This window comes from Pygocentrus nattereri, chromosome 2 (assembly GCF_015220715.1).
Source record: "Pygocentrus nattereri isolate fPygNat1 chromosome 2, fPygNat1.pri, whole genome shotgun sequence".
Lineage (NCBI taxonomy): Eukaryota > Metazoa > Chordata > Actinopteri > Characiformes > Serrasalmidae > Pygocentrus > Pygocentrus nattereri.
The window spans coordinates 31,620,571-31,645,215 of record NC_051212.1 but is presented as its reverse complement, the minus strand read 5'-3'; the positions used below and the strand labels follow the sequence as shown (position 1 = coordinate 31,645,215).

General features: G+C 37.8%; 2 protein-coding genes across 4 annotated transcripts in view; both read right to left on the bottom strand.

Annotated features, from left to right (window-relative positions):
- Nucleotides 1-918: 918 nt before the first annotated feature.
- On the bottom strand, nucleotides 919-6,909 carry LOC108440113 (interleukin-13 receptor subunit alpha-1-like). Its single transcript, XM_017718840.2, has 10 exons — nucleotides 6,592-6,909; nucleotides 4,752-4,882; nucleotides 4,352-4,535; nucleotides 4,169-4,268; nucleotides 3,798-3,976; nucleotides 3,356-3,483; nucleotides 2,904-3,051; nucleotides 2,502-2,601; nucleotides 2,107-2,197; nucleotides 919-1,863 (listed from the first exon to the last, which is right to left on the bottom strand). The coding sequence occupies exons 1-10, from the start codon at nucleotides 6,659-6,661 to the stop codon at nucleotides 1,780-1,782; spliced, it is 1,215 nt and encodes a 404-aa protein (XP_017574329.1). The 5' UTR covers nucleotides 6,662-6,909; the 3' UTR covers nucleotides 919-1,779.
- An 865-nt stretch (nucleotides 6,910-7,774) lies between these two features.
- Nucleotides 7,775-24,645, bottom strand: part of dock11 (dedicator of cytokinesis 11) — an 87,290-nt gene continuing 70,419 nt past the window's right edge. For 2 of the 3 annotated variants that reach the window (XM_017718836.2, XM_017718837.2), the window contains 9 exons: nucleotides 24,464-24,570; nucleotides 23,987-24,109; nucleotides 18,215-18,328; nucleotides 16,346-16,492; nucleotides 15,691-15,901; nucleotides 14,503-14,693; nucleotides 13,924-14,021; nucleotides 13,288-13,426; nucleotides 7,775-9,650 (listed from right to left, as the gene is read on the bottom strand). In XM_017718836.2, coding sequence (XP_017574325.1) covers nucleotides 9,561-9,650; nucleotides 13,288-13,426; nucleotides 13,924-14,021; nucleotides 14,503-14,693; nucleotides 15,691-15,901; nucleotides 16,346-16,492; nucleotides 18,215-18,328; nucleotides 23,987-24,109; nucleotides 24,464-24,570 — 1,220 coding nt within the window. In that variant the 3' untranslated portion in view covers nucleotides 7,775-9,560. Of the gene's footprint in view, nucleotides 9,651-9,849; nucleotides 9,862-13,287; nucleotides 13,427-13,923; nucleotides 14,022-14,502; nucleotides 14,694-15,690; nucleotides 15,902-16,345; nucleotides 16,493-18,214; nucleotides 18,329-23,986; nucleotides 24,110-24,463; nucleotides 24,571-24,645 lie in introns of all 3 variants that reach the window. The other variant, XM_037547248.1, reaches the window with a different exon arrangement.

The window sequence follows — 24,645 nt, the reverse complement described above, 5'->3', positions numbered from 1 at the left end:
CCCTTCCTGTACAGCGGCAATAATTCTATTAGTCATATTAGTCATGGAGGAAACAATGTTTGGCAATCACACGTTACATGGCCCAGTTTCTCTTAAATAGCTACACGTAGTACTTTACCATGCTCGATATAATAACTACATAACCATGTTTAAAATAACTATAACTATCCTTGGTAAATACCCAATAACTGTGCTATCACCAGTTGACACTAAAATGATAGAATGCTTGTGCTGAGTTGAACCTACTTGCAACAACAGCCTTTCCTTGATTGTTGTTCAGCCACCATCTCCTCTAGCTGTCAAGATTATTATGCTTATATAATAGTCACAAGTCACAATTTCTTTTTGCTTGTTTTTCTCACATTTTAGATCACATTTCTAATTGCTCGGAGCTTTCTGTCATGATAGCTTGGAAATTCTTGTTGCCCTTATATGGTCCTTCATTTAAAATGGCCTACAACAGACCCAAAGTCTCCCTTATTCGCTACCAACCACCGTAACATGTTGTCATCAGCACATTTTAATGGACTGCCATAAAAAGGTGCTATCTGTGTGACATCAGTAGTCCTATATTTACCACACAAAAGAGTCTTCAATAAAATAAAATCTCTATATAAGGAGAAAAAGCAAAGTTTGATGCAGTATATCTGTTGTATTATGCAGCATCCAACCACAGCTGGCAGTGCACGACTCGATAGACCTGCACTTTGTAGGCCTACCAAACAGGTTTGGCAATGCCACATACAACTGCAAGCATTCTGACTTGTTGACAGTGAATCAATCATTGTCCAGACAGGTTATACTTTTTTGGCATGTTGTCTTTTGAAACTGGGTGCCAAGTGCTTTATGTAAACCTACAGAACTGCTAGCGTTACCTTAATCAAATTCCTTTTGTATGAAACACAGGCACAAACTACGTTAGTCACCACTATGGTTACTTTATTCACAGAGCAAGTTATGTAGAAAACCTTTTTGTTTGTACTGGAATACAGTATTTACAGGTGCTTCTTTTTACACTCTTTACACTTGAACATTTAACTGCAGTTATCATGTGGATATAGAATATCGACAGAAATGTTAGAAAATGCCCACTTTTAGTGTCCTACTGCTTAGAAAAGAGTTGCCTCCATCGACATTGTTTCCCAAAAGTGAGGGGGGGGGGTATAAAAAGTACAGGTGACAACAAACATAAAAATACCATTTAAAACGTTGTTACCATCATTCTGAAAGAAATTACATTCTTTGGTCCACTGATTACAAAATGAGCCCTGGGCAACCCTTTCTCTGCACATTTTTGTGTTGCTCCACACACACCTGTCTCAAGGACATGAGGAGCTTGTTATTTTTTTTTTTTAGTTGAATCAGGTGTGATAGACGAGGGAATCCCCAAATATGTGCGCGGTGTGGGGTCCTCAGAACTGGGTCTCGGTTAGTAGATGCACTCAGGACATACATAAGCAGTGCGTGTCTTCACAGATTGTTGAGAGCATTCCACTCACTCACTAAATACTGTGGACACACAGATGTGTTTCTTTGTACATGTACAGCTGCAGAGTGAATACCAGTCCCATAACTTTCATGTTTCCTCTAATATACGTCTGAATGTAAGGTCATTCTTTGCCATGCAAGAAGAAAGGATATTGGTAGTAGCAGTGCGCGAAACAAAATGCCCTGTAGAAATGATCACAGTCTTATTCACTGGCCTTAGACTTGATTACCTGCTGTAAATCCATTACTGGGCATTACTGAGTCCGTCAGTGTGTGCTTTACAAACAGGTGTCATGGTTTATGTTGTAAGGATGTAAGCTTTGGCTCCAACCGGACGTCTCTCTCCACGACCTCTGTAATAGGCACATAGAGGCTCTATGGTACAGCAGAGACAACAGCAGTTAACAGCAGTTAACACATCACATGTCCTCATGTTTGATGGTCAGTGTGGTGGTGTGAAAGTACTTCATTTGTAGTGGAATGTGAATTTGAATTTGCTTTGTTATTTAGACAGGATTCACTATAGAATTAAGGTAGTAGATTTTCAGGAGACCATATGCAGTGAAGACCATACGTAATGGAAGATAAAACAGCTGTCTGGGTCATTTTACTCCTTACCTTTGACTGGCCTCCATCATTATTACTGCTAAGCATATCCTTGAACAATAATGATGGTTCAGGAATTGTAGGGAGAATGATATCCTTGTACCTGTGGAGAAGCCATTTCATGAGATCTTTATTACAAATACAGCATAAGCCATTCCCCAGATTCATTTAAAAGGTTCCTCTTAAACACGTGTATTGTCTCTTCTTGACAGTACAAAGCAGCAATACAATTAACAAATATAATTGAAATAAAATGCAATATAATATCTCACAGTATTAAAAATGGTCTCCCTTATTTCATTAATAACAAAGCATGTTTTTGTTGTGTTTTTTAACCACTCTTTTAGACTGACCTTTTGAGAGACAGGCCCAAAATACAAAGCTGAAATATGAATATTGAACTTTACCTTCTAAATAACACCAGAGCCATGATGAGACAGCAGGACACCATTAAAGGAATGACTATCATAGCAACCTTAAACGGACTGTTTAGATCAGTATTCTCACCTGCAGAAAAAAGCATGCAGAGTACAATTTTATGTAGGCAAGTCAAGCAAATTAATAAATTTTACTAAATATGAAGTAAATATATGTTTGCAGTAATCACATGCAAAAAGCAGCAATAATATAGCCACACAATGTCCAGTATATATATATAATATCCAATAATAAGACACAAAGTCCTATAAAGAATAATAGCACATGTACGCATTTGGAGTACAATAATATAAAGCTATTTAAAAATAACTTGACAGTGTAGTGATATAGTGTTATGACAAGTACTGAAGTACAGAAAGGATCCACAATACCATAAAACACAGGTTCACTCATCTCACTCTCTGCCGCTTCCCCACAGTAATGAGTGAAAATGGCCTGCACTTGAGCTCTGTGCTTGCAGGATGCGTCGTATTCCAAAACTAATGTTGGATTCGTTTCTGCTTCAATCTCTTTTTCGCTCTATATAACAACATTACCAACATGAGGATAATTGAAAATACACTGGCAATGACATTGACATTGTTACACAAACATAAGATCCCCTGCACACTCAAATAGTATGAGAGGCCTTTCAGTCATTATACAGTAATATTCAGTGTACTATAGTGAAGTATATACATTTATTGTTTTATTATTATTATAAATTCATATTTATAATGTTCTACTGACTTGTTTGCCTTTCACATTATTTATTCCCACAGCTGCAGTAGCACTGTCAGTTGCAGAGGGTAGATTGTCAGTACACAGAGGGTAAAAGACTCACCTCCTCGTTGCATATTTTGTATCTAAACTTGTATTTCCAACATTGTTGTGCAAATTCTGGAGTGTTTGATTGAAGATAGAGACGGTCACCGTCCCTTGTGATCTTGAGCTCTAGTGGTTCTGGTTTCACTGCAGAATGAAACACAGTAAAGCAAACTCATCATCAGGTTCAGCAGAGTGGTCAGCACAGGCTCAACCTCATTTTTGGTCTCTAATCATTCGTCACACACAGCCTTGTAATTGTGCAAAAAATCCAAGGTTTAACTCTCATACAGTTTAATGATTCTGTGTAAGTGCCAGAAATCTCCCACTTCCTCTAATATACATATGCAGGCAGGTACAGCCACAGAGACACATCACTGTTTGTAAAGTTTATTATGAATATCAATAATAAGAACTAAGGACAGCAGTAAAAAGCAGGGAGAGAGAGAGAGACCGAGTACCTGAATCACGTGGTACTCTCATAAAGGTGTTTGAAATTATGGAACCTTTTACAGTTCCAATGATGTTGAAGAACGTGTGGTGAGATTTGAAGATTATGTCATCTAGGTGACAGCCTGTCTTCATGTCTTCTTTGGTGAAATATGCGCTACAAGGCTTTAGGTGGTCGCTCACTTCATTTCTAATAAATAACATTCATAAGAAACGATCACTTTTAGAAAGACAACAAATGAGAGGATTGACATCTCACAGAAGAGGACCAATACAAATAAAACACGGATCCAACAATGTTTAGAAATCTAAAAACAGATTAAGGAACAAAGAGAAAGCAAAGAAAGCAGGACAGGAAAGCATCATTCAAGCCAGTTCTCACCTGTAGAAGAGCTGGAGGTCAGGGACGTGGCTGATTACACTCCAGGTGCAGTTCATCTTCATATCAGAGTAATAAACACAAGTGAAGTTTTTCACAAAAGCTGAAATGCACAAGTGAGTCAGGTTTGGTGCGGCGCTTCACCAAAATGAACTTTATCATCAATTTAGTTGAAATAAAACTCACCCAGAGGTGGAGAGATGCCTTTATACACTGCTTTGCTGGGTGTCCTGTTTCCACACTGCAAAGGGTTTGTCCTTACCCAGATGCATATTTCTCTCTCATTAGAAACCTCCCATGTGTAATTTAAATGAACTGTTTGCCGTATTTCTTTATTCAGATTTGGCTCAGTGCTGCTTGGAGGACATTTCTGTTTTGGGGGTCAGAATAAATTCAAAGTCATTAAACGAAAGACCCATTTTCTTATTTACATAATCAACACACCGGAATGTCTGTTCACATTGATGGTGTCCCTCTAAAAACAGTTGCTCAGTAAAGTTTTATTGTAAGGCTTGATGTTTGCCATGTTGTAATTGAATTAAGCTGTAATTTCTTATTTCCTTACAGTTACAGAGAGATGACTCACCTCAAGAATTAACTCAAGCGTGTAGTTTACTTTACAATCGTCCAAACCAGCGGGCTCACTCCACTCAGCAGTTAGAGAGAAATGGTCGGGGCTCCATGACAGAGTGAGGTTTTCTGGTTCAGGAAGTTCATCTTAAATAAAAGAAGGAACAATAAGAGCACGTAGGACTATTTGGGAAAGGTTTTCTTTAATGTAAATGTAACGATACATTTCCTGTTCATTGGGTCGTCATACATTTATCATGAGGCTCTTCATAATGGCCCGGACTTTGGAACCTTTCTCAGTTGTTTTGTTTGTTTTGGGGGTTTTTTGACGGTTGGAAAAAGACGTTCCTTCCAGTTTGTTCCTTCAAGTACATTACAATAAATGTTTCCCAGATCGGAAAACCTGAGAGATGAGTTGCAGGAGGAAAAAGTTGATCCAGCTTACGCAAATGACATATTTTATAGCCCTATAATGACGGGGAACATATCTGCTTAGATGCTGCTGATGCTTATCGAAACATCGAAACAAAGAATAAATATTTATCTTACTACTGCAGTTTAAGAAAAGCATCCTGTTCAATGTGCAAAACTGGATGGTCTCTTTGCGACTAACATTGCTTCAAAACATATTCTAACTTTTGCTTCTAACAGCCAAAGCCTTAGTTGATCAACTTGAGCACAGAGAAAAGGCTATTATACTCTTCTCTGGTGTGGGTACTAGAGGAAGCCAGTAAGGTGAATGACAGGATCAAATATTCTACCCTTAACATCACTCACAGCATAAAACATTTATCAAAAAAATAACTAACTAGGCTAATCCAGCCACACCTATGCTGGTGCTGCTTGTAAGGCTACATGCTGCAAACTGATTAAATGAAGGAAATGAGATTAACGAGCATTAGACATTAGATATGTAGAAGAGGCGTCACAGGTGGTGACAAAAATGAACGGACAGAGGCTCCTCGGCTAACAATCATGGACAAGATCACACTCGGAGTAATCAGTGTTGAGTATTTGCTATATATCCCAAATATGTGTTTATATATCAAATATCTGTACATCTTTTCAGAGTATTTGAATGATTTATTGTTTAGTTCTGTGGGTCTCTTAACCCTTTTGGCACAGTTAAGTCATTGGATTAAAAATTCCATGAACACTGAACATTGTAAACTGTTGTCTTCCAGATCATATCTTTCTAGTTCTGGGAGATGTTTGCTTTTCCCTGAAAGGAAAACGAAAGGAAGGTGTACTTCTCCCTAACAGAACAGTCAAACAACTGACACTCTAAGGGTTTCCAAAGTCCTTGCAGGCCATTACCAAAGACTGAGCATTAATGACACAATCAGGAAGCACCTGAGACAGTATTTCACTGAGTGACCACATTTAAACCAGTTCAATAATTCGACCAAAAAGGGGCTTTGTAGACATGGTTTAATCCCCAGTTCTTTCCTTTAACCCCCGAGTTATATGAGAGCAACATCCATAAAGACACTAACTAGCACAGGAACTGCAGCGGCCTATGTCTATTTTTATTTGGCTGAGCTTCCTCTGTAAATTCTTTCTATCGTTGAATGTCACTGAGCTCTAAACGTCGCTCTGGAAAGGGACCCAGCCAACAGCCACTACGCAGACCATGACCATGAACTTGATCATGACCCCTGTGTCTAAATGGATAAGCGAAAAAAAACAAAACAAAAAAACACAATCGAGTAAAAGTGGCTCTCTGACGTCATGCTCTTTCGGGAAGCCTGCAGGATGTCCAGTCGGGTCCAGCCTGCCTAGCCTCGCTTTAACACAACATCTGCTGCCAAAGTTAAACACCGCTAGAAAAAAAGAGAAAGTGATTGAGTTCTTACTGGGGTCGACTCCTGCGACCATGACGGACAGGCACAGCGCCAGAGCGAAATCCCAGTTACGGCCAATCATAGCGCACTGCCGCTCTGATGGCGTCTCCACTCTAATTCCAGTGTAATTTCCTCTTGGCTGTTTGTTTATCCCTGACCGAGTCCAGTCCGTGCCCGTCGGCGTCGCAGTGTGCAACTGTGAAAACCACGTCCAAAATCAGTCCACGGTCACGGCAGGTCAGGTTAAAGCAAGAGGAGCTCAGCGTGCCAAACGCGCAGCTCAGCGTCTCTCAGACTGAGAGCAGCTCGGCTCTCACTCCTGCTTGTCGTGACAGGTGGGAGGAGTGAAGCCAGTGGAAAGATAGTATCGCAGGCTGGCCTCTCAGGAAACAAACACTCAGACTGCAGATCCGTCACTGCCACAGGCAGCGCCGACACTGAGTGTCACTTTTTGCCTTATCCAGCTTAATCTATCTACATATACACACACAGAGAGAGACAGACAGACAGAGAGACAGACAGACAGAGAGAGAGATTCTCACATGTATGTAATTGTGTTTTCAAACAAATGTTAATGCAGTAGAAAGCAATAAGAATTTCTTATTTAAAAATAATAATAAAAAGGAATTGAGGTGGTGTATACAGTATCTCACAAAAGTGGGCACACCCCTCACATTTCTGCAAATAATATCTTTTGATGGGACAACACTACAGAAATGAAACTTGGATATAACTTAAAGTAGTCAGTGTGCAGCTTGTATAGCAGCTGTGGGTGTACTTTTGTGAGATACTGTATATATATATATATATATATATATATATATATATATATATATAAAGGGCCACATGTTTCCTCAAATTATGTGAAAAACTGAAAAAAAAGGAAATACATTGATTCAACAGCACTGATATACTGGGAATGCCATGGGAGTAGTCATCAGCAGCATGTCTCTTTCCTTCCACAAATGTCTTCATATCCCCTTCAGTAGGCATTTAGAAGGTTGGTCAACAGTACTGAGAAAGGGAAGTGTGAGTAAATCTACAGACACAACCACTAGCTTATGTTAAATATGATGATTTAATTTTCAAGCCAAAGTCTACACTTAGGAAAAACACAACAATGACTATTTGTGGTACAAAAAGTAAACATTTTCTTTCAGTTATACATAACAAATGGTGCACAAAAGTCAATCCATTTTGATCATGAAAATGCAGTTTTATTCATATGTCAATACAGTAAATTTAGCTTGTTGACAAAATTTGCACTTTTGTACAATATTTTTCCAGTAAAAGCAAAATTGCGACAAAACAACTGTTTGCAGCTGCTACTTTGTTGTTAATGTGTACACACGCACAGGCACACGCACACACATACACACACGCACACACACACACTCACAGAGAAAAAGGTAAGAGCAGCACTTTACTGACATTTACATCTTTGAGAGGATGTTGTTCCTGAGGCAGTGAAAGCTTTGACTAGCAAATGGCTGAGGAAAGTCCACCTCAGTCCTTTAGAATACAGCTGCCTGCACTGGCGTTGTCAAAGCTGTGGCACCTCTAATGACCAAATAGCAAGAATAATTTCCAGCAACAAGCAAATCCTTGCAAACAAACAGACTCTGTACTTGCTAAATTTGAAGTTGGTCCAGGATCGTAACAGAGTCGACGTCAACATCGTCATCAAGGTATCTTCAGTTAAGTTTGAAATAAATTTTCCTTTATATACATGAATATATTAATCTAAAATCATATATTAACATTAATAGTAATATATTAATATTAATATATTGCTTTAAAGTGTAGTTTACATAACTGATTCATTTTTTAATGCCATGTGCAGTTCCAGTAGGTTTCTCTATCTGCAGGTACAGTATGAGTTTCTACTGGTTCTATCATCGCTTCTTTCACAGCCCTTTAACAAATCCTCGGTTAATACTGAAAAAAGGAAGTCTGCTGAACAGTTGAGCTTTCCAAAACGCTGTGGCTTGGCCACAACTGTACTGCAACAATAACAACAATCCTAATAAAGCCTCTAAAATAGGTATGTTCTTTGCTAGCCAACACAGCAATAGTTTTGGACTATCTGTGGCGCTCTTCCTAAACGGGTCCTTAACACAAAGGGGAAACAGCAGAGATGGACGATTGCTCTTAAGGGATTTGACCCCTAAATCATGAAGAAGTCGCATGAACTGTGCAAGATTGTCCAAGAGCTCCAAGGTATCAGGCATCATAGAAGGCAACAGAAGTGAAGGCAAACTAATACTGAGCACCTCTAAAATCTCAGTGGGAGACATCATGTAAATGCATTCAGTATGTCACCTTAAAAAATTATAACATTTAAATCATTAATAACAAGTAGTTACAAAAAAGGGAAGCATGTAGCAAAAGGAGATGGGTAAATGATTCTGATCTAAAGGTGTGCTGGGTAGATAAGCCATAGACATGTTTGAATCTTTTTACAAATGTGAGACTATGAGCACGTCCTTTAAAACAACAAGAAGGTGACAGATGTAAGTCAGTGACTGAATAAATTGCATTTGTTTTATTAAACCTTTCACTACAGTTTAAAAGCCATACCCTCTCCAACTTCAACAGACATACTTTCTTTTAAAACAACAACTCATATTATGAACACTGTTTACAAAAGAAAAAAATGCAAATATATTTGGATAATCAGACAGTGGCCTGGTTGCACAACAAGTAGTTTCAAACATTAAAGGCCATCTATTGAAAGTTTGAGGAGTTGAGCGAACATGATGCTCGATTGGATCTGTCAGGTTGAATGTAATGATGGACTGAATGTCAATTTGAATGGTCAATTGCAACAACATGGCACTTTCTTAAAGGACAGACATTCTAGCAACATCTTAATCCAGACAAACATGGTGGAGGGTGCTTAAGGTTCAAGCTGTTCCATACATTCAGGCATGTGGGAATTAGGTGAAAGAAGGGTAAGGGTCTTCAGTGGGAAGAGGTTTTTAGCTGAAGTTAGAGGAAGTTCCACTGATGGCACTGAACACGTGTAGAGAGTTCTGCAAGAGGGAACGCATCTCATCTTCCTCGAATATCTACAAATAAAAAGACAGGACAAATTGACATATTCGAATGTAGAACAGCTAACACAACTTGAGTTCAGCATGAATTTTACACAACACACAAATAAACAAGGTGCATATGCAGTCACTAAGGGATATGTGAATACCCACAATCATTTACAAAACTTGGTCCATGCCACAAGATATCACATGTACTTTAAATAAATGTTACCTAGCATTCGATCTAAACAGCATGGCAGCACAGAGAGAAAAGCAGAGACATGTTAGAAAACAGCATGTAAAGAGAACATAATCTTGCAACGCCCAGGTCAATAGGTAAATATATAAATATGCATAAACAAAAACACAAACTGCAGAATTAAACATACAGCTCATTACATGTCCTTCCCTCTCTACACTTGTCTTTGTCTCTTCCTTGGTGTCTAGCTCAGAAAATGTGCAACTACTGAAGAATGACTATGGGTTTTGTGAGCTTTGTGAAACATAGTCTCACAAAGTTGCCATGTCACGGGAAAAGCCACAGTAAGCCTGTGTACGCTATAAGCCCACTTTCATTTTTAATGTAAACTATTAAACAGATTGCAGCACTGAGCATCTCCCCATTCATTCAGTTTGATTATTTTCATTTGAAATATTTGTGTGAATGTGGACAGACACATGGCAAAGGTTGTCCTGGAAAAATGAATCAATTAAATGACAACACTAAATTTAGATATGTTCATTTTAAAGGATTCTCTGACGTAGCAGCTACCTCTTATGGCTAAATACAGTCTGGGCAGTTACTTAAAACGTAATACTCAAAACCTCATCACAGTGCTTTAAAACACACCATTACAGTTTTATACTTATTAATTAACCTACACCAAATTATTTCTGTGCTGTTTAAAATACCAACCGTGATTTGAATCATAGGCTTAAATACATATATTATGACCAACCTTACAGCCAATAATTCAGAAAATTCAAACATATTATTATTATTACAATTATCAGAGCAAATTTGTATCATTTTGTTTTTAAAAAATAAGTAATCAGTGAGATATTTTATTTTATTGATTACTTTTTTGTGTAAAAATACAGCAAATGCTCACATTCTTACTTGACATTTCGGGCCATGACAAGCCCACTAACCCATTTCTATGGCTTTTGTGAGATCTGGCTTTAGATCTATAACATACTCGAAGCTGTAAAATGTGAACAATAGATTCTGTACAGCAGAGCAATGCTTAAACTTACACAGATATTCAATAGGTACAGCAGAACTGGACATTCACTAGCTACATAGATTTTTGCAGACATAATTATATAAATAAATAAATGTTATAAGTAAATAAATAAATGTAATTAGTACACAGACAGAATCTTTGACCAAAAATACCACCATTAGTTGATTTAGAGGGAACAGCCACTTCGTTTCAGTGCATCAATTCAGGAAATGCTGAAATATTCATAAAAGAGTGTTTCTGGTATTCATCAGGCTATTTTGTAATAAGACTGATTATTTACAAAATAAAACTGGGCTTATTAGGAAAACTTTATGTTTTATTTTTAAAATAAAATGTGAAATTTCCTTGATTATTTTATTAGGCGCTTTTGCCCTGCGTAATTCGTATGTTTTTAATGTCATTTTCCTAGTGAATGTTTTTCTAAGGAACCTAATGTGAGCTTAACAAGAATGATCACTGCATTACAGAAAGAGTGATGAGTGTGGCAACAATAACCATGAATGAATTCAGGATGACGTTTTGTGTTTTTCACATATCATATTACAACATACATTTTACTGGTGCTTGAGTACAATTCTTTTTAATGTGATGGTAGGCGGGGGGTGGGGGATAGCATGTCTGTACTTGATGCCCACTGCGTAATGCTCGTCAGAATTCTTGGAAGATCAACTGCTAAATGAGTCACCACCTAATTACGCAATAGAATTCCTCCTGTAATCAACAAGTTAGGGACGTCAACCAGTGTATATTCTCGTACTCTTTCTTTTTCACCTGATACACACTTAAAATTATAGAAGAACACAGAATGTGGCAACGTCTGAGTGACTGTGAAGTATACCATGGAATTCTATTTGTTAAATAAACTGTTATATTCAACGAATAATGTGGCGTGTTTTATATGTGCTTGTGTTTTTTTTTTTTTTTGGCGGGGCAATGCACTCTTACTAAGAAGTATAACAGAAGAGCAGAAGATTGGCATGAGCTTTCACTTAGGGCAAAGGTAAAAGAGAAACAGAAGAAATTCAGACAGGAGTGGCAAATGAAAGTGAAAAGTCTAAAGATTGCAGGTTAGATACAGAGACAGAGGCAAGCCAACAGTTAGTAAAGAGATCAGAACACTGTTAATCCCTTAAAATGAACACTCTTCTGTCCTCACGTGCAGAATGGCTTGTTGTTCTAAATACAATACACATCTCCCCAAGGAGCAAACCACAGTGATGACTTCTTGATGCGTCCCTGCATTAATAGGCTACAGCTTAAGCTTGTCTTAGTGTTATCTGGTCAAAAGGTCTTGCATACATTGTTGATGTATCAGATCAGTGAAGTTATGTATGAACTGCTCACTTTCAACTGTAAATCAGAAAAGGTCCAGAACTCAGGTTGAGTGTTTTGGGCCTTACTGCACAGAAAGACTTCTTATATAGATATATCATAACATGCTTGCAAAACTTAACTACACCTGCACATCTGTCAGACCAAAACACTGTCTCCAAAATGGCAACTATACAGGAGAAAGAAACGGCATTCTCAACTTTTAATAGAAGTTAATGTAAAGAAATTTTGCTCCAAATAACTATTTCTTTTTTTCCATTCATCATAAACATTTTACAAAATGGAAAGGGCAACTGATATTTTCAAATTTCATCCATCCATCCATCCATTTTCTAAGCCGCTTCTCCATTTCAAATTCACAAAAAATGAGATCCAAAGCTTTGTTCAAAGATTTGTAAGAATAACTATTTTTTGGTGTGTGATTCATTATTGTGTTGCTGTGTAAGTTACACCCACTACCTTTAGTGCATGTGTGTCTGCTCTTGTCTGAAATATTAACAAGTAAAAATATCAAGCTGTGTTTGAACATGTGCACAATGTACCCAGTGACCAATGTCATTATCCCATAAACATCAATCTTTATCATTAGGATATGCTAAAGTTGTTCATTATGCAGGATGTTGCAACTTTTTCAATGGAACATGTGAATCTAGGATTTTTTTTCTATTATTCATGTCCCATCTTTCTGAAAACTTCAGTCACTTCATATTTCTTAGACTGGCTTAGATGCCAGTGAAGTTATGCCCTTATAAATAAGCATAAACATTTTCACTATATACACATAAGACAAACTTCAAATACCACAGAAATAAAACCAATCAAGATAAATAATATTATTCTCAGTCAGTCAGTATTCAACTTTACGGTCTTTGAAAAAGCAGTTACAATGTTTAAAACATTCAACATTTTTTGTTGACAGAGAGTGACTTTCTATTGACTTTCATTTAACGCAGGTTGTTTTGTACATTTAAATATTTTAATGTCTCTGTTTTTATTTTTTGCATGAAGATCTTGATCTGTTCTCCTCTTCGATGCAACTGTCCTTTCCTCATGTATTTTAAGAAAAGGCATTCGATTTTTCTGTTTCCTACCTGTTCATGAATAATATCAGACAGCTCCTTGACCATACTCTTGAAGTTGCCCTTCAGTCCCTCATGATATTCATACTGGTCTTCTTTGATGAGCCGCTCATTAATATCTAAAGCCATGCTGCATGACTGAACAAACCTCCTGGAAGAAGACATGATGACAACCAGGTAAAGTAGTAACAAGTAAAAGGTATAAAGCTTTAATGAAAGATATGTAGACCTACTGTACGAAATAAACCTGTTCTTTTTGTATCATTACATGGTCAGTAAGTAACACAAAAAAATTATGAACAGGCTGTAATGTTATGCAATACAGTTTAGTGAGTTTTTGCAATGCCGGCCAAATGCATAATTCACTGCTGATAATGTTTGTTTACCAGAGCCTTGAGCCAAGTTAGATTCAAGGCACATGATACAAGCAGTCATATCATAAACTTCATCTGTTACTAACGGTACATATGTGTGCATGCAAAGATCAGATAATATTCAGTGGAGAGGCAAAGCATGGCTCAAACTAAGATAGGAAATGGAACAGACATTGCTTTAGAGCTCTACTCCTTGGTCAGTTGCTCCTCCTTGTCAAATTGTGGACAAAACCACATATATGGTTGTAGGTACCTTACTTGGTACAGTACACACCTGAATATATCTTTGAGCTCCTTCACTTTCTTACTGGACTGGCCAGACTTGGACTCATCCAGGAAAGCTCTGGCATAGGCCATGGGACCAGCATTGACCTAAACCCAAAAACCACAGATCATTATGAACAGAAATGTATTAGTAATTTGACTTGACCAAAATTGTTTGTTTTCCACAGTCTGGCTGGAAGTTTTTAACTTCAAAATACTACAAATAAAACTTACAAAGCAGGTTTTGTTTAGGATTAGTGATGCGTGATGATATCAGAATCATATTGGTATTGCCAGATATTTGCTTTAAAAATAGTCATCTCCACTGGACCTGAATCAGATTTTTGATTTGACATATATATTGCTGGAAGAGTGTACAGAATTTGAAACCCTTAACAAAGGTTACATTTCTATGAAACATTAAGTTCAGCAGTTCCTACATTTTAGAAATGTGCATTTATCGGCATTGGTGAAGGAAAAATATCTGACATGGGCATCGACTCGCAAATCTCATAACAATGCATCCCCATTAAAAATGGGAAATTATAAAGTATATTAACAAGGCATAAGTGCTGAGAGGTTTCAGGACCTGCACGCTGACACAGCCCTGCAGTTTGAGCTGCAGCTGGATCATGTCCACCTCCTGGTTTGAGCAAAGTTTATTGAGTTCAGTACTGCGTTCTCTCATTTCATCGATGGCCACATCAATGGGCTTCATCTCCAAATGCTTCTCGCTGACAACCTCTATGCGCTTCTTCACATAGGGGAAGGTGTTTGCCGCTGTGGACATGCACACATGCATAGATCAGCTCAATCAACATCACAGTGTCAAAAACACAGAGACACACGCGATCACATACATATACACAGATGCACACAATATAAAACCTCCGCCTTAGGCTGAGCTTGTGACAACAGATTTAATCCTGCCCTTTTGTCTTCTGCCTGGCAAACCTTTTTGTAGTAATACTAGTCAGACAGCAGGCAAACACAGAGAACACAGGAGGATCTGTTAGCAAAAATCCTATTTTCCCGTATCTGTCCATCATTAAAGGGAGCAAAGCACGCTGTGCACCTGCTGTAGCTGTTAGAGTTACAACTGTGACCCAACAGACTGAAGCATTTTAACAAAAGCTACATCCTAAAAGGATATGTCTCAATAATGAAATAGCACAAAAACAGTTTGAGCTATAATTTGAACTATTTTTGTTAGTGAAGTTTTTTCCCAATTTAAATAGCAGTACATTTTGTCATAGATACATGAGTTGACTAAATGAGCTTCATCAGAATGTATTCATTCCTTTAATAATATTTTCATTCTCATGAGCAGAGGTCACATGCACCTGAACATGAAGATCATGTGATCTCAATAGAGTGAACACAGTTGACTGCATGTTCCAGCTAATGAGTGTATATATCATATATATAATATATAAAGTCAATGGTTCCAACTCCTCCTTTGCTGCCCTTTTTTTCATACAGTTTGTGAATTCTTGTTATTAGAGGCTCTCAAGGGGAGGTGTAGCTTTGATTATAAATGATACTTCAGACTTGATGAACTTCAGTGATAAACAACTAAAAACTCAACATTTTAAAAGTTGTATTTGAAAGAGACTAATAGGAACAGCATGTGAGCAGCTGGACCTCAGCCTCCACTATTATGAATATTACCTTAGTGATATGTAGAGCTCAAGTGAACAACCATGAACACAACCCTGAATTCTCACACACATCCTTTCTCTCAGACAGCCCATTGACTCACAGCTGCTGTACTCACTCGTGAGAATTGTTCGTCTCTTGCACTGCTCCTCCACCCCACCATGCTTTTTCCCTGTGAGTGTGTACGGTGTTTCGAAAACAAAGCGGTTGATGTTGTGACACTTCTCAAAGTCAGTCTTTCTCTCAGCCAGCTCTTTCTCATCAAAGTAAGGCTTGACAAATGTGACCTGTATGTAGGCGAATTTTGGATCCAGATCTTTCTGGTTTACCTATCGGGTGAAAGACCATGGAATAAACACTGAATAAATCTGAATTATTATAAGAATATAAAATAATTATAAGAATATAAAACATGTAACAATAAGGACATATATTTTAAAATCTAAAAGCACGTAAAGAAATCGAGGAAGATTGGAATATACATTAAAAGACGTCACAAGAGTTTAGATAGGTGAAAGCAGATGAAGCGTACTAAGAGAAGTACTGGGGTGTAGAGAAATGGAATCTGCTGGACGTTATCCAAAAGCTCTGGTAAACAGGTCTTTCCTGCTTCGTTCATGAACCCAAGCCAACAGAATGCACCAAAAAGTCTTGCAAACAACATCAGCACAAAATAAAATGCCTGACTGATTCCTTTTCGCCCGTGTACAAGCACACCTCCGAAAACTAAATCCTACAACACGACCAAACCAGCTTAATTCTCCTGCAAGTACCTTGTTAGAGTCCTGGATGATTTTGACATTCTCTGCACCAAACTTGTCCCCGTAAAGGCTGAGCAGACGATGAGAAATTTCTGACAGGCCAGTGAGTTTTGGCTCTTTGTAGATGTATTCTTTCCCATCTTCCTCTTCAAAGAAGCCCTGATGTTAAAAATATGTTAGATGGTCAGTTTCACAATTCTATGGGAAATATAATTTCATTCAATAATATCACATTTCAGTTAATCCTGCTTCAATAAACTCTAGCAGCTTGCAGGAAGCTAAATGTTTTTGACATTGCCATAAATCATCAGCCTGATGAAATCGAACAGCACCTCAAAAAAAGCCACACATGTCCATTTAAGACAAGCAAACAAACCAAATGAAGCCAAATATAAGAACATGAATGAGAATTTCACTGGATTCAGGCCATAACATTTGTCCAACTGAGAGTCACAGTAAATTGCATATGAAGTTATCCATGCCCTGGTGGTTTTCAATAGATTATTAAAATGTTATAAATCAAATTTATTAAAAATAGCAATGTAACACAGAACCTAGTATAGTCTTGCTTGCTGCTGTAAGCAAAACAAAAATACTGGTTCAGACAAAAGAATGCAGAAGCTTTTAATCATTCAAATGAAAAGGGTGGGGCAAAGGTAAGGCAAACATGCATTATACGTCATGACCACAATATTTGACCAAAGTACTGGTGTAAAAGATATATCAGTGAACTGTTTCAAAATTATATGGTAGGTACAGCAGTAAGCATCTCTAAACTATGTGTATTCACACATTTCCCTAACATGTTTAAATGACAGAAAAAGTGTTTTTATGCTGGTTTACCAGGCTACAAGAAAACAGAACCCAAAGCAGACATTATTGCATGAGAGTAGAAAATAGTTTGCAAATATTTATTTCTTTGATGATGATAAACAAGCAAAATAGTGCCGTGGTGTTTGTATTTAGAGCTGTTTGGAACACACACAGCTGTTTTCAGAAGCATTCCAAAATCATTTTCACATAAAACAAGAAAATGAAAACACACTTGACAGCAAAAGTATATTTATCATCCCAGATGCTGAAATTATACAGTTTTTTATCTTTTATTTTTATATTATGAGGTTAAATGCCTAAAGAATGAATTACATTCTAAACATTATTGTTCTGTAATTACAAGAAAAACAATTCAAACTGAAATCATTTAGCTTGTATTTAACCTCCACTTTTGTTGCCTTTGTGTGTTAGGTACCAAAAACAGCCTAATTAAATTTTACATGTCCACATTCCAACTTCTCTTTATCAAGTTAGATGTAAACTGTACAGTTGTTACTGTACCTAATCCACACACACACACACACACACACACACACACACACACACACACACACACACACAAACACACACACACATATATATATATATATATATATATATATATATATATATATATATATATATGTATGTATGTATGTGTTTGTACAAACATATGTAGCAATATTTGTATGCTACATCACACTGTTGCTTCAAAAAGGCGAGCGAAATTCGGTTTTCTATTATATGGGACGTTTAAGTTATATGAGTGAGCCAGCAGATCCTGACCATTTAATGGGCTAAAGGAATAATTAAGCAAAAATTATACCACTGATACAGTGTGATGTAAGCCTAGCGTTCACTGCCGCACTAATGAACTAATGACTCAAGTCGGCAGTGATTGAGGGTCTGCTCACATGGGGAAGTGTGTTACTGACTTTGTGGAGTTGCTGGCCACCTTAAAAAAGCCTTTACAAGCAATTCTAATTAAATGGTGCCTTCTTGGTATTTGAATATAGGCCATAAATATTCAGCACAGGGTTATTCACTGCATGTGTGAACTTCACTCACCTGCCCATAGAAGGCCACTCTGAAGTAGGTTCCCAGTAGACGGCGACCAGTCTGCATCACCTCTAAGATCTTAGAGTATGCTCTCTGTAGAGTATCGTACAACCGCCTAAGCTTCTACAAAGGAAATAAATACATAAGGTTCACTCGTCTGTGCTTGAGTGTACAAGAAAAGAGAAATTACGTTTTGGCAACTTCATATTACAATTAAATTGTTTTTGCAACACATACAATTAAACATGCATCTGAATCTGATAAAAAAAAATGTCCCTTCCAATTTCACTATCTCTCAATATCCATTAGGCAGGGTTCCAGGACATTTTTCCATTCTTTCAAGTGACACTGTATTAGTTTTACATCAATATCATCTCCCATTCCTGTTATTAGAGCCTCTTTTTTAGCTTGTTTGAACAGCTGAAACAGATTCGCTTAATTTCCTACCAGAATTTTATGGTAAGCACAAAGGACCTGTATCCTTACAGATGACATTTCAGCCGGAATGGATGAATGCCTGTAATCCCTGCGGCAAACACTCACCAAACTTCAAAGCCAACTGAGATCTGGAACAATATGTGCAGTACTGAGAATCTTGCTGTATGAATGTAGGTCTCTATTCAGTATCTACATGATTCAGTTATTCATATGTTATTAATAGCAAATGCTCATCAATTTTTAATTTTTTTTTATTAAGTTTTCACTGAGTGAAATCTATTTTTAACTTTTTAAATCACTGGTTTCATTACAAAAATCAATCTAAAGCACTTCTGTCCTCACAGGCCAACTTATGACTGCTCTAGAATATGATATATATATATATATATATATATATATATATATATATATATATATATATATGTATGTATATATATATATATATATATATATATATATATATATATAAATAAATACAAAAAAATATAAATATTGTGAAGTCACTAAAAATGTGTGGATAGCCAGAAGAAAAACATCACATGACTTGTCTGTGTTTATGTGATTAATGTCCGTTTTTGGGGGAAAAAAATCCTTTTTTGTTGTTTTTTTGTTTTTTGTTAAAAATGACCTAAAGAAAAACTCCACAGATTTACAAAGAACACTAGATTTCACACACTGAAATGCTTTATGAACATGACCATGAATGTTTAAGTTATGTTAGCATAGTTTTCTAATGGAACTAGCAAAAGGCATTAAGAGCGCACAGGTCATGTTGATATAAACTTGTCTCAACCATATTAATGACACTGTGGAGAGCAGCCATATATAGAGGCACAGGCCAAGCCTTGTTTGTGACTGGTTTCCATAAACACGTTAAGAGCCAGTGAGAGTTACATGTACAGGATGGATCATGAGGAATTGTTTCATCATGAAAATAACAAGAAAGTAGGATGTTTTTTGGCTCCATATTTTTTATGTTTTATATTTTTTTTATATGACAGTAATTCAAACAGAGCCTCAAGATAAAATGATATATAGTGATCCCGTTGTACATTGCTCAAAAAAATTAAGGGAACACTCAAATAACGCATCCTAGATCTGAATAAATGAAATATTCAGTTGAATACTTTGTTCTGTACAAAGTTGAATGTGCTGACAACAAAATCACACAAAAATCATCATCAATGTAAATCAAATTTATTAACCAATGGAGGCCTGGATTGGAGTCACACACAAAATGAAAGTGGAAAAACACACTACAGGCTGATCCAACTCATGTAATGTCCTTAAAACAAGTCAAAGTTGTCATCCGCCAACTCCTGGACAGTCCGTGGTGCAACGTGGCGTTGGTGGATGGAGCGAGACATGATGTCCCAGATGTGCTCAATCAGATTCAGGGCTGGGGAACGGGCGGGTCAGTCCATAGCTTCAATGCCTTCATCTTGCAGGAACTGCTGACACACTCCAGCCACATGAGGTCTAGCATTGTCCTGCATTAGGAGGAACCCAGGGCCAACCGCACCAGCATATGGTCTCACAAGGGGTCTGAGGATCTCATCTCGGTACCTAATGGCAGTCAGGCTACCTCTGGCGAGCACATGGAGGGCTGTGCGGCCCTCCAAAGAAATGCCACCCCACACCATTACTGACCCACTGCCAAACCGGTCATGCTGAAGGATGTTGCAGGCAGCAGATCGCTCTCCACGGTGTCTCCAGACTCTGTCACGTCTGTCACATGTGCTCAGTGTGAACCTGCTTTCATCTGTGAAGAGCACAGGGCGCCAGTGGCGAATTTGCCAATCCTGGTGTTCTCTGGCAAATGTCAAGCGTCCTGCACGGTGTTGGGCTGTGAGCACAACCCCCTTCTGTGGATGTCGGGCCCTCATACCATCCTCATGGAGTTGGTTTCTAACCGTTTGTGCAGACACATGCACATTTGTGGCCTGCTGGAGGTCATTTTGCAGGGCTCTGGCAGTGCTCCTCCTGTTCCTCCTTGCACAAAGGCGAAGGTAGTGGTCCTGCTGCTGGGTTGTTGCCCTCCTACGGCCTCCTCCACGTATCCTGGTGTACTGGCCTGTCTCCTGTAGCGTCTCCAGCCTCTGACGCTCAGACAACATTTAAGGTGGAATGGGAAAATTCGAACGAGTAGCTGGCGAATGAGAAGCGACGACAGCATCGTAAAATGTAGAACATTGAGATGCATTTTATAGTAAACTGTTCTACTTTTGTGGAAAAGTTTCCAGCTGGCGATGCAAGAAAAGCGGCTACACATGAGCTAAAGATTAATGCAGAGCAAAGTACGTCTGCATTTTTGTTTGTATTATATTTTAAGCCTGTACTAGCACGTTAGCACGTGCCAAGACACATACAACCAAGAGGGTAAAATGGACTCAAAATGTTGTGGCTCCGAAGGTGGTTTGTTTTTTGTTGAAAAGACAAAATGACTTTGATTAACATTTGGGCTGCGACCCCTGCACTAGCCTTTAATGTAGTGTGCTGCCACGTACTGTCAGGGCGCTGCACTACCACACATTGCAAAGTTCCGCCTTTTGCGTTCTGTTAACATTACGTTATCAATTAAAATTTAGAAAATCGATTTTTGACATTTGTGAATCGATTCAGAATCGTCCTTCGTCCGCATCGCAATGCATCTAAGAATCGATCCCCCCCCCCACCCCTAATAGCAACACAAAAGCTGGTTACACCTGTGCCCACCTGCAGTATGTGAATTCCAAAAGAATTCAATCTCTGATTTTCCGCATTAAAGCATATAACCGTGCATTAACTATGCATAGTCAGCTAACAAGGAACATGGCTTTGAGGAACCAGAAGCCAATATGGAGAAGGTGTTTTTCCTGTTGCATGAGAAAAAAATTCTAAAACTAACAAAATGTACAAAATATTGCAAAGGAAATTCTGTATTAATAGCTCTGTAATACACTTATGAGTCATGTGCAGCTGCTTGGCACTGAGTGTAAACAACCACGTTTGCTTGCTTTTGAACAGGCCACCATTTCCTTTTGACCCAATATGTTAAGCTGAGCAAATGAATACCTATTATGCATTAAAATGTGCAAAAATGTGTTCTCTGTAGAGGATGTGTTCACTTATTTTCACTCAGAAAATCAACAAAGCAAGTTATTTTTCCAGGAGGCAAAATGTTAACAAGAAGACATGCAGTTAGGTCTTTTCTGCTAACCAAGGAGACAACACTCTTCTCAATCTTGTCTAGATTCCTTACAATTAGAAAGCTAGCATTTTCAATACATAACAGTTGGAGAGTAAAGGACCTCCATGCTGAGTAAACTAATATATAATAAAAAGTCAAAGCTAAACAGAATAGATGGATATATTAAACATAGCGAGGACAGAGTGGTTACATTTTCCCCTCTTTCTTTTAACTTTCAGTTTACATGGGTAGGTCTATTTTTTTTCTGTTTATTTTTCATAAACAGTGTCTTTTTCTCATGTCCACTTCCTCTGTTTTTAGAAACCAAGTTGCCTTTCATCTTGACTTCCTCCTCTCAAAGCTCTTGTTCATTCTTAACTGTGTCATGCAGGGGGGTATTCAGTTCCAATCATGGAGGGCCACAGTCCCGCACAGGTTATTTTCTTGCTCAGTCACACTCACTAAACCTGGCAATTAACAGAAGAGTTAATCCTCGGGTCCTTGGGCAGAAAAAAAAACAAACACCAGCCTTCCAAGTCCAGAACTGAATACCCCTGTTGTAAAGCTTTTAAAGTTTGGCTCGTCCATTTCAGTTATTTCTAATAAGCCTTTTGAAATAGGTTTTGTCCATAACAATGTTGTCACTTAGAAACCCCTGACAAGGTCATAAGGTGAGTCTGATTAACTCAGATTTCCTCCAGTGTGGTAGACACTGACGCTCCAGCTTAATTATAGTAAATAATTAATTAAATGATTGTTTTATTTTAAAGCAAAATTAAACAGAAACAGAAATGTATATCTTTGCATAAGCTACTCATCTTGAGGCTGCCCTATTACTGAGTCACTTCTCCAACTCAATCAGTAAACTGTGTTGCAGTTTACTTTGTGTATCTCTATAAACTATGTTGTTAGGAGAGTGAGGAATGGAAGCATGGACCCACATAGAGGTCCCTCTTAGTTTCTGCACAATCAATTTGATAAGTCAGTTCTTCACTGATTTTTAGCTTTCACTGCATAGGCTAATGATTTAAATCACTGAAACTGAAACATGCATGAAGATTTGAAACTACACCAAACGAATCTGGTGTCTGCCAGTGATAAAATTTGTTCATTTTAATTTCAGTGATAACAGGTAGAGGACACTGTGGACAGTGGACAGAGGACATTGCAGTGGACAGAGGACATTGCATTTTTGTGATTTTAACCAAACAATTCTACACAGGGGTAATAGCTGTGGAATTATTTAGTTTATTAAGTTCAGCAACTATGCAAAATACAAGTCATGTCCAGAACCAGTGTGTATGAAAGACTTTACATCTACTGTGTATCGAGGAAATTCTAAAAACTTTGCCCATCATTTGTGTTGTAAAACTCCATTATGATGTTGGATCACAGTGGCTGTGATTTGCAACTAACTTGCAGATGTTGGCTAAGCTCTCATAGAAGTTTCAATAGTTCACAGAAATAAACATGTACTTCAATTCAGTTTCAAATGAAAAATCAATGAAGGCTGATTGGCTTGTCTGCTAATTTATACATATTAACCCTTTTCATGCACTGTTTGAAAGCAACTAAAGAAAGAAATGAAAGAATGTGAAAATTAAACCAACTTCATCGGTCACTAAACATGACTCTCTTTTCGCATTTCGTTAACATTATCTTGGTTCTGATTAGCTTATAAAAATGAAATACTTTGTCTTTGAAGTGTTTGAAAAAAGACTGTGAGCTGAACTGCTGTTGTGCTGTCTTTAAAGGAGAGGAGGGATTCTCTTGCTCTCAAACTCCAGACCTGCCCCAAAATCTCATCAAATTTTAATGATTCACATGAATCGCATGTTCATCATTCAAAATGGCTCATTTCACTGAAAGTTGACAAGTATGCATGTTTGCGCAGTGAATCTGAACAAAGAAGACTTATTATGAAATATATGCATTGAGTTTTTGCTTTATTTTTTAGAAGCATGAGAAAATCTTTTTTATGCACACTTTGTTTGACATATGACAAATTGTGCATGGCTAACATTTTTTTGGACTGACCTTAAGTGACCCAAAGTGGCCTGGTGGTGAGAGGATTCTCTTACAGACAACCGGTTTGTGAAATAAGAGATGACTGTGTTACTAGAGCAACGTACAAGGTGTAAGAACTTGTGCACACTACCTCTAATTGTTCTTACCTCAAACTCATGGCGTTTTTCATAAACTGGGATGACAAGTCTGGCAATGTGTGTGATAAGCTCAAACCGCTCAGCTTTCCATAGGCCCTCAACACACACCTCGAGCTGTTCTACCAGAACATCCTGTTACATACGCTCACACACACACACACACACACACACACACACACACACACACACACACACAATATGCTATTTTACATCATGTTAATTCAAGAGCAAATCTGAAACATTTACGCTACATTTGCTAGTAATGTCGGAGTTGCTAGAATCACTTTTTGACAGTCTTTTTTTCCAATTTCCTCTCCAATTCAGCGGTATCCAATTCCACATACTAGTTAGGATTCCCCCGATCACATGATACCACCAGTGCTAGGAGGGCAAAGGTTAACACAAACTTCCTTCAAGACATGTGAAACCAGCCACTGCATCCTTTTGAACTGCTGCTAAAGCAATGTCAGGAGAAAAATACACTACCTCAGTGTAGTACACATCTTGCATGCCTGAGTCTTCCTTCATTGCAGCCTCCTCTTCTATGTTGAAGGTAACCTTCTTAAATGCTGCCAGTCCAGTCAAGAACAGCTCTGTAAACCACAGAAGAACATTATTATTATATACATAATACATAACACCTTATTAAACAACAGCAAACCGAGGAA

Coding starts and splice junctions, on each gene's coding strand:
- LOC108440113 (XM_017718840.2), bottom strand. CDS start 6,661: ATGATTGGCCGTAACTGGGATTTCGCTCTGGCGCTGTGCCTGTCCGTC. Junction 4,536..4,751: donor CGCTTGAGTTAATTCTTGAG/GTGAGTCATCTC, acceptor CCCCCAAAACAG/AAATGTCCTCCAAGCAGCAC. Junction 4,269..4,351: donor AGGCATCTCTCCACCTCTGG/GTGAGTTTTATT, acceptor TGTGCATTTCAG/CTTTTGTGAAAAACTTCACT.